We start from the raw sequence: 15324 nt of genomic DNA, 5'->3' as shown, positions 1-15324 counted from the left end.
TTTTTTTTATTTTTAGTGTATTGTTACATAACAGATTAATATCAAAACGTATTACAAGCTACCTCTGTCTGTCATGCTTTGTCATGGATTGAAACTGCTTCTAACTGACCGACAGTGCTTCTTTCAGATTTTTTCTCCGGTTGCTCACTTGACAATTTTTTTTTTGTGGGGAGGGGGGGGGGGGGTGGAGGGCGGGGGAAGCGGACACACAATTTCCGGGGGGGGGGGGGGGGTGGACACTGTTAAAAATATATATTTTCGATATAAATTCCAATTCGTTCGGGGCGGGGGGGGGGGGGTATATTTTCATACTTGGAAGAATCTCTGCTGACCGATTCACTTTAAAATTGGCATGTGAGCAAAGACACGATGACAATGTAATATCTCCTCAAATTTGAATTAATTGGATGCTTAATTTTTTTTTAAAAAGTTAATTAAAATTGTCGGTAAAGAGACTCATTTACCGCACTATTGTACGCACATTTTCGGGTTCCTTTTGTGTGCATTTGTTTGCAACTCAACTGTATTTAAAATTTACTGACAAAAGTCATAAAAACGATTCAATAACATCGCGTATGTAATAATGCACTAAAAAGGAGAATGACTTTCTATCTATCTATCTTTATATATATATATATATATATATATATATATATATATATATATATATATATATAATATATATAGAATATATATAGAATATATATATATATATATATATATATATATATATATATATATATATATATATATATATATATATATATATATATATAATTCAATACGTGAGGATTATGCGGGACACCACGTAAATACGCCCTCCATCCAGGCATGCGGAGCAGATCATATAGCTATTACCCACAACAGCCTGATGAGCTGTGGCACACGCCGAATGTTTACAATCGTAGAGCCGGGTCGAATTAGTGACGGCTTTTAGGGGCAGAGAATTTAGTTTTTAAACGATTTGAAACTAAAGGGAGGGAGCAAGATCCGCTTGATCTTGTCATTGTCGTCTGTAAACTGTCGTCACAGACGGCTTCTTTCACGGGGGGGGGGGGGGGGGGTGCAGTGTCGAATTTGCAAATTATGCATTTCCGAAAAGTAGAACAATAAACAACTAATAGTGGCGTATGCTGAACTATTATTTAAATAAATAAAATTAAATAGATCTAGAGAAAAAAAACTAAATTGTTTTGTTATAGAATAATTAATAAAATCCTTGCCGTTTTTATGGATCTTAAACATTTTGAATTTTTCTTTATTTTCTTAAATACGATAATGAGTTGAATGGTGTATAATTGATAAGAAAAGACCATGTTATCATTTAAATTTTAAAAATATGGCAAGCGATAATATTTTAGTTACAAATGTAAAAATTTAAGTCGTTTACTAAACATTATGTTATCAATTCAAATGTTTTCAAAAACTGCCCGCAACCTCTCTTTGAAGTCATCCGAAATGACCAGGAAGAGTAAACAATAAAAGTCAGAACAATATTTTCTATGATAAAAAATATACAATAGTTGTCTATGGTGCAAATCGTAACATTGTATTTATTTTAAATAATGTAACATCCCCAATCACCACAGCACCCTGACTCTACTAATTACAATTTTTAAAAACGAGCCGGCCCGCGGCATAACATACGCCGCTATTTAGTTGTAGTTTTTTCTACTTTTCAGTAATTCATAATTTGTGAATTCGACAGCACCAACGCTGCGACTGAAAATATTTCTCTAAAACACTATAAGTAGCTCGTTAAGGACCATAACCCCCCCCCCCCTTCCTCCCCCCCTCCCCCCCCCCCCCCCCCTTACGTTTAAAATCGTTGGCTCTGCTTGTAAACATTTAGAGTGAACACAGCTCACTAAAACCATGTAGGGGTGGGGAGGTAGGGAGCGCGTTTACAGCTTGTTTTCTAGGCGCGTTTGCAGCTTGTTTTCTAGCGGCTCCCAGTAGAGAATTATATATATAGATATTTCTAAATTACTTTTTTATTACTTGTAATTTTTTTTTACTATATCTAACCTTCGTTAAATTGCAAGTTATTTTTTATTTATTACAAAAATGTTATAAAATATTTAATTTCGGTTAATAAGTATGCTTTCTGGAAACAAAAATTTAGAACAATTTGGAAACAGATTCTCATGTCTATTCTGCTTTAGCTTTAATTGTGCTCAATATCTAAAAACAAATTCTGGTTATCGGTTTTTATACGTTTCAATAAAAACATCGAATATCGTGCGAATGTTTAGTTTTTTCTTTTGACAAAATTGTATATTTTTTGCAACCATGTCTCTATTTTTCCCTTAATACATCATGATGATGAAGTTACAAAAAGTATAATAAGCTCTTGGTAATTCAAAAAAGCTCGGAATGTGCGTACCATGTAGGAAACTGGTAAAGCAGCTCAAGTGGTCATGGACATTTCGAGATAGTGGATCAACTTTCTGGGTATTAGTAAAATGACGTGGACAGACTCGTGCCTGATTACACCCTGATCAGGAGAAACTGTAATCTTTTCTGGGAGATCTAATGACCAACACCAGGAAGGTGTTGGTACTATCAAGGAATAGAGAATCAAGGAAAAGTCTAGTAGGATGGGAGCCAATAATGAGTTGGTAATATCAAGGAATAGAGAATCGAGGAAAAGTCTAGTAGGATGGGAACCAATCAATGAGTTGGTACTATCAAGGAATAGAGAATCACGGAAAGGTCTAGTAGGATGGGATCCAATAATGAGTTGGTAATATCAAGGAATAGAGAATCGAGGAAAAGTCTAGTAGGATGGGAACCAATCAATGAGTTGGTACTATCAAGGAATAGAGAATCAAGAAAAAGTCTAGTAGGATGGGAGCAAATCGATGAGTTGGTACTGTCAAGGAATAGAGAATCAAGGAAATGTCTAATAGGACAGCTAGACAATCTGTACCACGACATCACAGCTAGACAATCTGTTCCAAGATCTCTTAGACAAATATGAAATTACAAAATATTTAATTGTACAGAGTTATCAAATTTCAAAATATTTTATTTGTAGTTTAAATGAAGTAGATTTTATATGTTACTGGAGCGTCGGCATATTATGTGTTTTGTGATTTATAAAATAGGTTATGTAAAAATGTTAAAAAAAATAATGAAATATGTTTTTATAAATAACTAAAATATAACATTGGGTCGTTAGTATATTGATTTCATATAGGGTATAGCGCAAACATTTTTTTTCAAAAACAAAATCAAACCTAGGCCGTAAGCCTAATATATATATATATATATATATATATATATATATATATATATATATATTTATATATATATATATGTATATATATATATATATATATATATATATATATATATATATATATATATATATATATATATATATATAATAAAAGAAAAGTGAATTTTGCATATTTGCGAATTGATACTTTAAAAAAAAAAACTGTATTATAATCTATTAAGAACCACATTTAATAAATTACATTATATTTTTAAAACATATAAAGGCCTAATAAAATGTATCCACATAATAAAACTGCACAACAAAAAATGTAATTCTCACCTGTTTTCTAACACTTACTCAAAAGTAGTAAAATTTCGAGTCGTTTATTTGAGCTAAAACTGGCTAGGTTATGTAGGGAACAGATGATTCATTAGAAAGAAATTTACTTTTTTTAAATATTTGTTAGTAGGCAGTGCGTGTCAGATGTTTAAAGTTGATTTTGAAAAGCAATTAAAACTGCGTTCATTAACATTTGTAAAATGCAAACTATAAATAATAGTTTTGAGACCAGACATTTCACAACTTGTCAACAGTAAGGCTATATACAAATATAAACACATTCATATTTGTTCAAATAATGCTACTTTCGAAAATAAATATCTTGAAACAATCATATAAAATAGAATAATAACTACTATGTTGTTATTCGTAATTTAAGTTTAACATTTTTTAGTAAATATACTTTTTGTACTTGTTAGAAAGATGTATATAAAAAGAGTACAGGAGAGCTAAAGAGAGAAGAGAGAGAGAACGAAAATCGAGTGGGAGAGAGAGATATTGAAGCTGTGAGTATTGTTGCGAGCACCATTGAAGCTAGACGTTTGTGAAAATAAAATGTACATAAGAACAATGAGAGAAATAAACAGAGAGACAGTAATTTTTATAAAATTGAGTACAGCTGTTTCAAAAAATTTCGCATCAAAGCTTTTCAAATGAACAATTCTAAACGGTAAACCAGCATCCTCGTGACACATCAAAGCTTTTCAAATGATCCATTCTAAACGGTAGACCTCTATCGTTTTATCAGTATAGATGGTGTACTGATGCATGTCATTTTGGTTTTGTACAAAACTTTTTACATAACAAGGATTTAATTGTATGTGGGGGCCAACAGCTGCATTTGCCTGCGTGGTAACCGTATAGAGTAATTAATTCATCTTTAAAAAAAATAAATACTGTAACTAATTATAGATAACAGAAAAAAAATATAAACAATTCATATTATTTTGTTCCAAAATTGTTTCCACTATTTAATTTATCTCAACCTAAGTTTTACTTTTTATATATTTCTCTACAAATATGTTAGGAATATAAAAATGTACACTTATTTTCGTCGGATTGTCAAAGCATTTAGTGAATAGAACATATACTTTTTTAAACTTAATTTAGTCTTTAAAAAAATCGCAATACCAAAGTATACAAGAACTTGCGGGTTTCGGGGACGATCTATAAATGACATCACGTCTGTCAATTATGGTCGCAAAAAATCAGACCCAACATTCAAAAACACGTCACACACCAGACCTTTTTGTCTTTTAAAAACACCGATTTCGGCATTAGATCTGACCAAACTATCCTTGCATATGCTGAGGTCACTAACACAGGTCAACTCTACTTCACCTGTCCAGTGTATCCCCCCCCCCCCACCAACTCAGATATGTTTTTGTCTTTTAAAACTCCGTTTTCGGCTGATCATAGGTTTGACCACACTACCCATTTATATGCTCTCCTACCCAAACTCTACTTCACCTGTACAGTTTCCCGCCAAGTCTCAGACATGTTTTTATCGTTTAAAAAATAAAAAAAAACACATTTCGGCCGAGCATGGCTCTGACCAAACTATCTCTTGATATGCTGAGGACACAGAAACAGGTCAACTCTACCTCACTTTCCCTATATCCCACTAAATTCCGATAAGCGAGTTAATCGTTCATATAAAAAAATGTTTAAAAAAAATTTAACGTTGACATGATGTCTTGAACTTTTTTTCATCCGCACTAAAATCTTAGCGATCTAGGCTCTTCATATCAAATAATTTTTAGTTCTATATTTATACTTTGATTCTGTGTATTTACGCAAATAGGCCCTAGTATTATTTCAATTAAATTTTATTATATATTATATTAGCCGATTCCATAGCTAAACAAATTTATATTTTGAGAAATAAAGGTATGAAATAGTTTATTAAAGAATTATATATAATATTATCTATATCAATCCAAATGTCGATTCTACGACTTGCTTGGCTTCAGTCGAGACTTTCCGTAGTTCTGTATCTAGAACCTAGATAGATAAATCCCTTGTATTTTTTAATCTGTTGATCCGTTAAGCTAAAAAGCAAGTATTTATTTGAAATAATTAAGAACTGATATTTATAGAGATTTTATGGTTCCCAGAAAGAAGCTCAACGGAAAAAAGCGCTATAGAAAAAAGCAAAACAAAAAGCTCAACGGAAAAAAAGCGCACACAGAAAAAAGTGCAAACAGAAAAAAAGCGATAAAAAGAAAAAGCGCACAAAGAAAGAAACCCCCACAGAGTAAAAAGCGCTATCAGAAAAAATGCGGCGCACATAGAAATTTCCGCACACAGAAAAGTATTGGGGACGGTCGTTAGTTTCGTAAACTGCACTAGACATGTTTTTCTTTTCATAAAAATTTATTGACATCCTTGACATGTGTTACATCTTTTGCGACAGCCTTAATTAGTGCGTTGGGCTTGTATGAAAACTCACATCGAACTAACTCAATTACATGCTATTTATTTTAACATGACATGGTAAGTGTCACCCAACTGTTGTGATTTGAGGTGAGGACAGGGTCGACAATAAACCAACACGAAGTCTGTATATAATTAACTTCTTTATTGTTTACGAACGAGACCTAGACTGCCTATTAGAGAATTGACCGCCAAACATTCCTAACCCCACCATTTATACCCTACCTAACCTCTAAATTCCCTGCGCTATATGTCACTTCCCTCCCAATTGTTCCTATTCTACAGAATCGTGTGTACTATTTATTTACATTCTTTAATCTCAATATAACAATAATAGACCATAGTATGTAGAGTAATGAAAATATGTAAACTAAAGGGTCGCTACTCTAAATCTATGCGAATACTTATATGTATTAATCTTAACACAAACCAAACCATGTACTGACCGGCGAAAGGACATTACACCCCGGACATTCCCCCCCCCCCCCTGGACATTTCCACCCGCCACCCCCCCCCCCCCGAGCAATTACTCTCTGTCAATTACACCCCTGTCAATTATCTCCCTGGGGCATTGCCGCACCCACCCACCCAACCACCCACCAACCCATCCAACAATATAGAATCCTGATTGTAAATCTAACTCTCTACCTATATAATACAATAATCCTAACCTTAAGACAAAGACGGAAATCCTGAGCATTCACCTCACCCTAAAATTAACTAAAAAATAAACCCAAATCTAGACATTGATTTAAGCCCTAGCCCTAGCCCTAGCCCTAGCCCTAGCCCTAGCCCTAGCCCTAGCCCTAGCCCTAGCAGACAGTTGGGAGGGAGGTGCATGTCTGCAGGTAGGGGTAGAGAATCTCATCGTCAGTTGAGGTTGATAGCGATGTATGTCAATGGCGTAGCGAGGTCGGGTGTCACCCGGTGCGGCACTTAATGGTGTTACCCCCCAAAGGCGTAGCAACCCTTCACGGGGACAAACTTTCAAGTTTTCGATTTGCATCCCCCCCTCAAACTTTCGATTTGCATCCCCCCCATCAAGTTTTTCTCTATATATTTTGCTATTTTTTGCCTTGGTGTCACCCACCTAAATGGTGTCACCCGCTGTGGTCCGCACCCCCGGCCACCCTCGCTACGCCTCTGATGTATGTAAATTTAATTTACGGGTGCCATATGCTTATCTCACAAAATAGTCAAAGTTCAAGTTGATTTATAGGCTAATTCTCTCTATAGTGTTAGTACAACGGATGGGCCCTGCACGAGGCCGATTCCCCCCCACCCCCCAGCCACACTCACTGAATGCCAAAGCCTGTACAGTAAGAAACCACTGGGGGCCCTTTTGGAAATTATTATTTCTAAAGTAGAAAAGAAACTGGATTTATATTTTCTTTTTAAACTAATTTATTTGAAACAAATATTAAATTCCCAATCTAAAAGTTTTAATTTTTTAAAGAAGGAAAAGAGCCCCTATGTGCCTAGGGCCCCTATGCCTTGCTTACTCTACTGTGGCTAGGCCACTGCTTACCCACCTACCCATAAATAAATACATTTATATGTATATGTGTGTATATATGTTATAACTGGGGTTATGTGTCCTGTAACTATGGAGTGATAGGGTCTACACTACTATTATATTATGTCTAGCCATACTGTTTAACCATTCAGTAGTTCATCCCGAAGCACGAAGACATCAAGGTATACAGATGATTCGACAGGACGACATTATTTAATTTTAATATTTATTGCACTATAAAAAAACATAGGACGACTTGAACGAATGATACTAAGACTGTACTATATTAAGACATCACCTTAACAGAACAAGAACACAATTACTTTTTAACTTCTTTCCCCGACAACAACGAAGTAAAACGTCACATTGTAACTATTCAATGAGCCATTAACTTTCGCACTAAGATTCGTTCACACCAATCCTCTTTGTTTATACACACATCACAACTATATATATATATATATATATATATATATATATATATATATATATATATATATATATATATATATATATATATATATATATATATATATGAGGTAATTAGGTACTTAGGTAGGTAGGTAGGTAAGTACGTTAGTAGGTAGCTAGATAGGTAGGTAGGTTGGTTAATTGGTAGATAGGCAGGTAGGTGCGTCTTGATGAAATAATATTAAATACATCATTGTTATTATTTGTTTTTTATCAGGGTATTTTGGTGCGAACGAATATTGGTGCGAGAGATATGACGAATGCATGTTTGATGAAGCGGATGAAAGAGAGTGAAGTCTTGCCGTAGGAACGGGTTGTTATGGTATGCAAGCTAGGTAGTTCGGACTAGGGAGAATGTGAGAGATACTTCATGTAATGTCGATATCAAAGAATAGTTTTATGTTTATTTATACGAGAATAGTAGTTGAATAAATATTAACCAAGAAAATAATAGGCATTGTGTAAAGCGGTTATCGCCTGTTTGGTGGTGATGTGAATGCACATTGTAGTGGTATGCTTTAAATGGTAGTAGATCACGTGATCAAATACGACACTCTCACAGCAGCCCTAACAGTCATGTATAAATGTGTCATCTAGTCCATAGAGGTCTTTGTGCTAAAATTTCTCATTGCGCTTTTTTTTCTGCGCAGTTTTCTGTTTGCAGATTTTACTATTCGCGTTTTTTTCTGTGCGTTTTTTTTTCCATGTGTGCTTTTTTTCTGTGTGTGCTTTTTCTGTGTGCGCTTGTTTCTGATTGCGTTTAGAGGAAATAGTCAACACTATCACCCTAGCACACGCTGTATTGTTATTCAACGGGCCATTTATCTCGTTTTTAATATGATGCAAGTAGCCTACAAACCCATTTATTTAAAGCTTTTTGGAATATCTTTACTAAACTACTTCAGTGTTTTCAAAACACAAAAGCATGTTGGCTAAAGAGTGACTTAATTTTTATATTATTTTGTAGCTTTTTGTGTGATGGTGGAGAGGGGTGATGGGGAATATACAAAACGTCAAACAGAAGTGATTTTATTTATGAATGCCCCCACGGAAACCACAGTTAACGGGTGGTATAGTAATTTAAGAAAAATAGTTAAACGCTTTACACTTGTAGCGACATTAGCATTTTATTTATATTTCTCTCAATTTGTAATGGTTGGTTTTCATGTTAAGAGTAATCTCTACACATTCACTCGATTCACAGTCACCACAATTCTAAGTAAATTTTTATTTAAATGGCCTCGTAAAACCTTATACATACATATATTCATATATATATATATATATATATATATATATATATATATATATATATATATATATATATATATATATATATATATATATGTATGTGTGTGTGTATGTATATACGTTTTCCATTTATTGAGATTACTTTGTTACATCATTTGTTGTAAAAAAATGTCAAAAGTAGACTTTCTGTCAATTGTAAACTTTTATTTATCAATCGTCAGTTGAAACCGTTCATAAAAACATAGTTTTAATATCTGATTCTAGACTCAACCCTCTGCAAATATTTTCTGATTAAGAGTTGTTTTTTTAGTCTAACGACTAATCGCAATCCAGTGATACCAAATAGCATTTATTTGACCAGACCATGTTTCACACACAGCTTCAAAGCCTGTTTCCGTTATATCTCTTGCGTAAGCAACTTTGCTGATCTTTGCATTCATTTGTGCATCAATACCATATACAGTAAAGAGGACAACAGGTGGGATGGGAAAAGGCTTCTTAAATGTGATTCGAATTACAACCCTCTTTAAATCACCAGACACTTGCGGAAAGTTGAGAGAATTTCCAAAGTTGCCTCTACCTTCTTCATAGTAATTCACATTAAGGATTTCAAAGCCATCTAATAAATCTGCTTCAAATTGATTTAGTACACCATCAAGCTCGTCTTCTAAAAAACGATTAATACAAACCTCATTAATATGTTAAACATAAAAAGCTAACAAATTAACATGCTGTTTTTAAATGTCTAAAATCGTATGTTAAATTTTCAAATAAAAGAAATATACAAAAATAATTTTCAATAATCCGAATTTTTTACACAATGTAAATAAGAAAATAAATTATTTTGCTTTCTTAGAATTAAATCTGTGGCCGCTAAATTGTTTTGATTTCATAAGCGGCCTAGTTTCCAGCTCATTAGGCAGATTAATGAGAAAGAAACTGAAGCAGTATTTACCGTATGACAGAAAAACAGAGAGAAGTGGAGTGTAATATTTTATGTAACACACGTCAATGTTATTGAGTGTGTGTATCAACGCATGTTATAATTGCAACTCATTAAATGTGTAAATACCTACTTACCAGTTATGGCATTTAATGATGAAAGCAAACTACACACTATTAATGCACAAATTGCTAGTATTAGGCCCATTTTTATTTTCTGAAAAAAAAATAGATGTAAAATCAACTGTTATGGATAATAAATTCAGTAAACGTGAATGTATTACATGTGTCTGTTTTGTGGAATAAACAGTTGGCATTGTGTATATATTCATACTTCTCAAGGACTATTTGTAAAATACATGGTGTTTACTAATAGTAAGTATATATCTATATACTGCTTAAACGCAAGTTTGTTTACAAGTTTATATATATTTGTCTTTTTCTGTACCATAATAAATGTTATTTTAATACTACATGTCAAATAACGGTTACCTTTATTATTTTTCTGATCGCTGCATTTTAATTACAAGTTAATTGATCAACATCAAAAGTCTAGCAGAATAATGCTTGCTTGTACAACAAGAGATAATTTATAAATTAAAAAAAATAGTCTAAAAATATATAATACATAAATAAAAAATATTTTAAATATGCATAAAAGTTGTCGTAAAAGTACTGTAAAACTGCAAATATTTGTATAACTACCAATCGGTACACGTTACACGGACTATACTGACACGCGTTATATATCCACACAAAGTACGTAATGTATTGAACTGTGATGCCAGCTCTACAAAACATTTGTATTGGAAATTTACGAATGGGAACATTTTATTAATTAAGAAAATAGCCCGCTAAAAAAATTTAAAATATTTTGTTAAAAGTCTAAAAACGGGTGCCAGTAACTGTACTTAATAAATATTTAGGCGCACCTATGATTAATTGCTTACGTCATTTTTTAACGAACATCTTCATTGCTGTAAAATTATCTTCTTAGGTCACCAGTGTTTGAGAAAATTCGTTTTTTTTTCTTTCTCGTATACGAAGGATAGAGAAGGTATTGCAATCTTCAAAAAAAAAGAGATGTATGCCAATCTCGACGTTTTACACATCCCTTAGTCGGAAAAAACCGTTTTGAAATACTGTCTGTAAGTCTGTGTGTGTATGTGTGCGTATGTCTGTAAACACGATAACTTGAGTACCGTTACAGCTAGTTTGATGAATTTCCATATGTATGTATTGTATTAAATTTTTAGATAAGTATTAACTTTTCAGCGATTTCCGATAACCCAAAGTGGAATTTTTTCTGCTTTCAATTTTTTAAAAGCCTACAAATCGAGTACTGCTTTAGATAAATTAGTTAATTCACACGTAAGTAAAACATGTAATTATCTGTCTTAAATTGTAAATTTACCAATAATATTTCACACTATTAGGCACATTTTGTTTGGCGCTCGCTTGGTGCGCAAATCTGTTTTCTACGAGATAATATTATATTTTTAAAAGTTTAATTAGTTAAAAATGGATTTAAAATATTGTCTGTATCCCGAGTTGCCATTCCCTGTAGTGTTATATAAGAATATTCGAGTAAGTTTATGAGAGATCACTCACGATGTATTTATTGTATCATCGACACGCGCATAACGTTCAGTTTTAAGTAACATTCAATGGTTGGTAATATACCATACATAACCTTTTATTTTTAAATATTTCAATTATTACAGTAGAATAAATTCATTTATGGTTTTTAGAAATCGCTGAAAAGTTGACACAGAATTTGATGTGAAACTTATACTTGAAATGATATCAACCTAGCAGTATTGGTACTCAAGTTGTCGTGTTCACACACACACACACATCCACATACACACACGGAAAAAATTGCAAAACTTTGCGTCTCAGGGAGGTGAAAAACGTCGAGAATCGAGATAAATTCTATTTTGATTTTTTTGCAAGATTAAAATTCTTGCGCTATACTGCATTTACGAGAAAGTAAAAATTGTCGTACTATTAGTATACATTTAATATCTGTTTAATAATCTAAAAACAGGAAATTTTGCTGATACTTTTTGCTTGTTTTGATTTAATTTTGTTCTTCTGTCTGTCGCTATTAATGTTTTGTTTTTGTGGTTTTTGTTACTTTTTTTGATGAGGTTGTTGTTGTGGATTTGATTTTTTTGCTTTGTTTTGCTTTTGATTTAGGCTTTGGTTGTGTATTTGTATGGTTGGGGCTTTAGTTAGATTAAGCAGTGCATTTGTTTGTGACGTTACGTACCGGTACGTCGCACCGGAACCTTTTTAATGTGGGGAAAATATATTATTTTTCTTGTATTTTAACGTTTAACTTTAATTTATCATACTCTAAATTTGTTGAAATTGAATTTAAAAAAAAAAAATTGTTTACCGGAATCTATTTTGTTTTACAAAAAGAGTAATGACAAATGCTTTTTTTATATTCTTTAACGTCCATGTTTGCTTATTTCAATAACATTTAATTGGAACTTGTATATGCTGTTAAATAAAGACACACGCCACTGCCAATAACAGTTGTTTTTTTTGTGCGCCTAGTCGTATATAAATATTTAAAGTCATTCATATAAATAAAAGTCATAAAAAAACGTTTTAATACCAATTTTATTCACTAAAAAGTAGAACATAAATTATACACTACTATTTAAAAACTATTAAGAAAAGCGTTAGCCACTTTAGTATCTACTAATTACCTTTACCAATATTTAGGAAGAGACCCACGCTTTTCTTTATAGTTATTAAATAGTAGTGTATCATTTGTTTTCTGGTTGTTTCTGCATTATTACATAAAAGCTTGTTATTAAAACATTTTTAAGATTTATTTCAGTATTTTAATTTTTAAAAATTTACAATAGAGTTGGATGACTAAAAACCATTGCGCATCTGATGAACGTAAAGACGCTTGTATAATTGTGCTGAATAGTTGGGTAAGACTGCCTTCTAATGTGGTCCAAATTAAATAGTAATTAATTGATATAAAATGAATTGACCAACCAACTAGGTAAATTTAATGTCATTTTGCATTGTCTTTATGTCTTGCCCCACGTACAAACTAAGAACCGTATTTGACAGTTAATAGTGCCCGTAATTTCGCTCTGGCGTTTCGACCTAGACTTACAGTTGACGACAGACTGACGACAGAATGTCGACAGAGGAAGCAAGTTAAATAAATGCTTGTAAAAAAGCAAAAATAATAGTGTCTTGATTATTAGTTATGCTTGACGCCATTTTTATTGTGTATCATGTTCGGCATATAAAATAACAAGTAATATCAATACTCTCTGTCCTGACGTTTAGGAAGTTTAAACTGTATAAAATTCGTTTTGTTTGACTCTATTAGACAATTAATTCTTCTTTTTGCGTAACATCAATCTGTTTTCAAGTTAAACTTCAAATTATATTATGTTTGCCCCTAGATCGTGCAGGTAGCCAGACAGACAGGTGGGAAGGCAGACTGATTGACTGATTGACGCACTAACTGACTTACGGAATGTCTTTCTGTCTGAATGTATGACTGGCTGACATTGATAGATTGATAGATTAATAGATTAATAGATTAACAGATTGATATATTAATACATTAATATATTGATAGATTGATAGATTGATAGATTGAGAGATTGAGCGATTGAGAGAATGAGAGAGTAAGAGAGTGAGAGAATGAGAGATTGAGAGACTGCGAGATTTAGAGATATAGAAATTGAGAGATTGATTTCTTTTTAAAAAAACTTACCAAGGCAAGCCTTTTAACTTTTTAAAAACATACTAAAATGTCTAAGTGGTTTATATATACCTAAACATTACAGCTGTTATTTACTAATGAAAGAATAATATGAACGCCAGGACGGCAAATTTGAATTTAATTTGCAACTCGCCTTTGAAATTATTTGCGCTGTGCGCTGCGTGAAAACAATGATGGTTGAATATATTTAAAGTGAGTGAAGCATGTTGAAAATTATTTTTTGTGTCAACCCACGTAGTAAATAATTCGGTGGATATAAATACGTATCAAACGTTCTTTTATATTCGTATATCACAATGGAGGTTGTAATGCCGCTTTCACTGGCAATGGACAGTAGAAATTGTATATTCGTTTTTGATAAAACTTATTTTTGTTTAAAAAATCAGGTAGAAACACTCGAAAAAAAGTCCACGTAATAAGAATACTTGTGTTCTTACTTTCTCATATATACGAAGAATAGAGAAAGTCTTGTAATCCTGCAAAAAATTTTTTTTTTACAAATCTCGACGTTTTACACCTCACTGATACGGAAAAACATAATTTTGCAATCTTGTCCGTATGTCTGTGTGTCTGTCTGTGTGTCTGTCTGTCCGTGTGTAAACACGGTAACTTGAGTACCGTTACAGCTAGGTTGATGAAATTTCATATATAAGTATTTTATCAAAATCGTAGATCCGTATTAACTTTTGAGCGATTTCCGATAACCGGAAGTGGTACTTTTTCTACTTTAAATTTTTCAAAAGCCTATAACTTGAGTAATATTTCAGATAGATAAATGAAATTTCACATGTAAGTAAAAGATCTAATTCTCTACCTTCTGTTAAATTTTGAGTAATTTCCGTTGACTGGAAGTAGTACTTTACGCTACTTCCGATTTCTCAAAAAACTAATGTAAATTTTAAAAGTAATAATAATATTGCGCACTATTATGCGCTTTTTTATTTAGCGTTCACTTGGTGTGCAATTAATTTGTCTACGAGATTTTATTCTATTTTTAAAACTTTAAGTATTTAAAATGGATTAAAAATCATGTCTATAGCCCCAGTTCCCATCTCCTGTTATTTTATATAAGAATATTTGAGAAAGTTTAGGGGAGATCACTCCCGGTTTATTTATAATATGTGAACAAAGCATGCGCCATATTTCTTTCATAATAGTTGCCTGCGCGCAAGTTTGTCTACACAACCACCTAAGCGAACTAAAGTATGCTGAATGAATCACACTCCGTCAAGAGCATTGTCAAATTAACTCTATCACAGGGGTCAAGGGGAAAGTCAATAGTTCGGTTTTGTTATCTAATTGTGATTATATATATATATATATATATATATATATATATATATATATATATATATATATATATATATATAT

General features: G+C 32.5%; 1 protein-coding gene across 1 annotated transcript; it reads right to left on the bottom strand.

Annotated features, from left to right (window-relative positions):
* Nucleotides 1-9550: 9550 nt before the first annotated feature.
* Nucleotides 9551-10393, bottom strand: LOC131943613 (uncharacterized). Its single transcript, XM_059303817.1, has 2 exons — nt 10320-10393; nt 9551-9906 (listed from the first exon to the last, which is right to left on the bottom strand). Exons 1-2 carry the CDS (start codon nt 10387-10389, stop codon nt 9551-9553), a joined length of 426 nt encoding a protein of 141 aa, XP_059159800.1. The 5' UTR covers nt 10390-10393.
* Nucleotides 10394-15324: the final 4931 nt, after the last annotated feature.

Source organism: Physella acuta, unplaced genomic scaffold, assembly GCF_028476545.2.
Source record: "Physella acuta isolate Inbredline_101_S28 unplaced genomic scaffold, ASM2847654v3 ptg000463l, whole genome shotgun sequence".
NCBI classification, from domain to species: domain Eukaryota; kingdom Metazoa; phylum Mollusca; class Gastropoda; family Physidae; genus Physella; species Physella acuta.
This window is presented reverse-complemented; position numbering and strand designations above follow the sequence as displayed.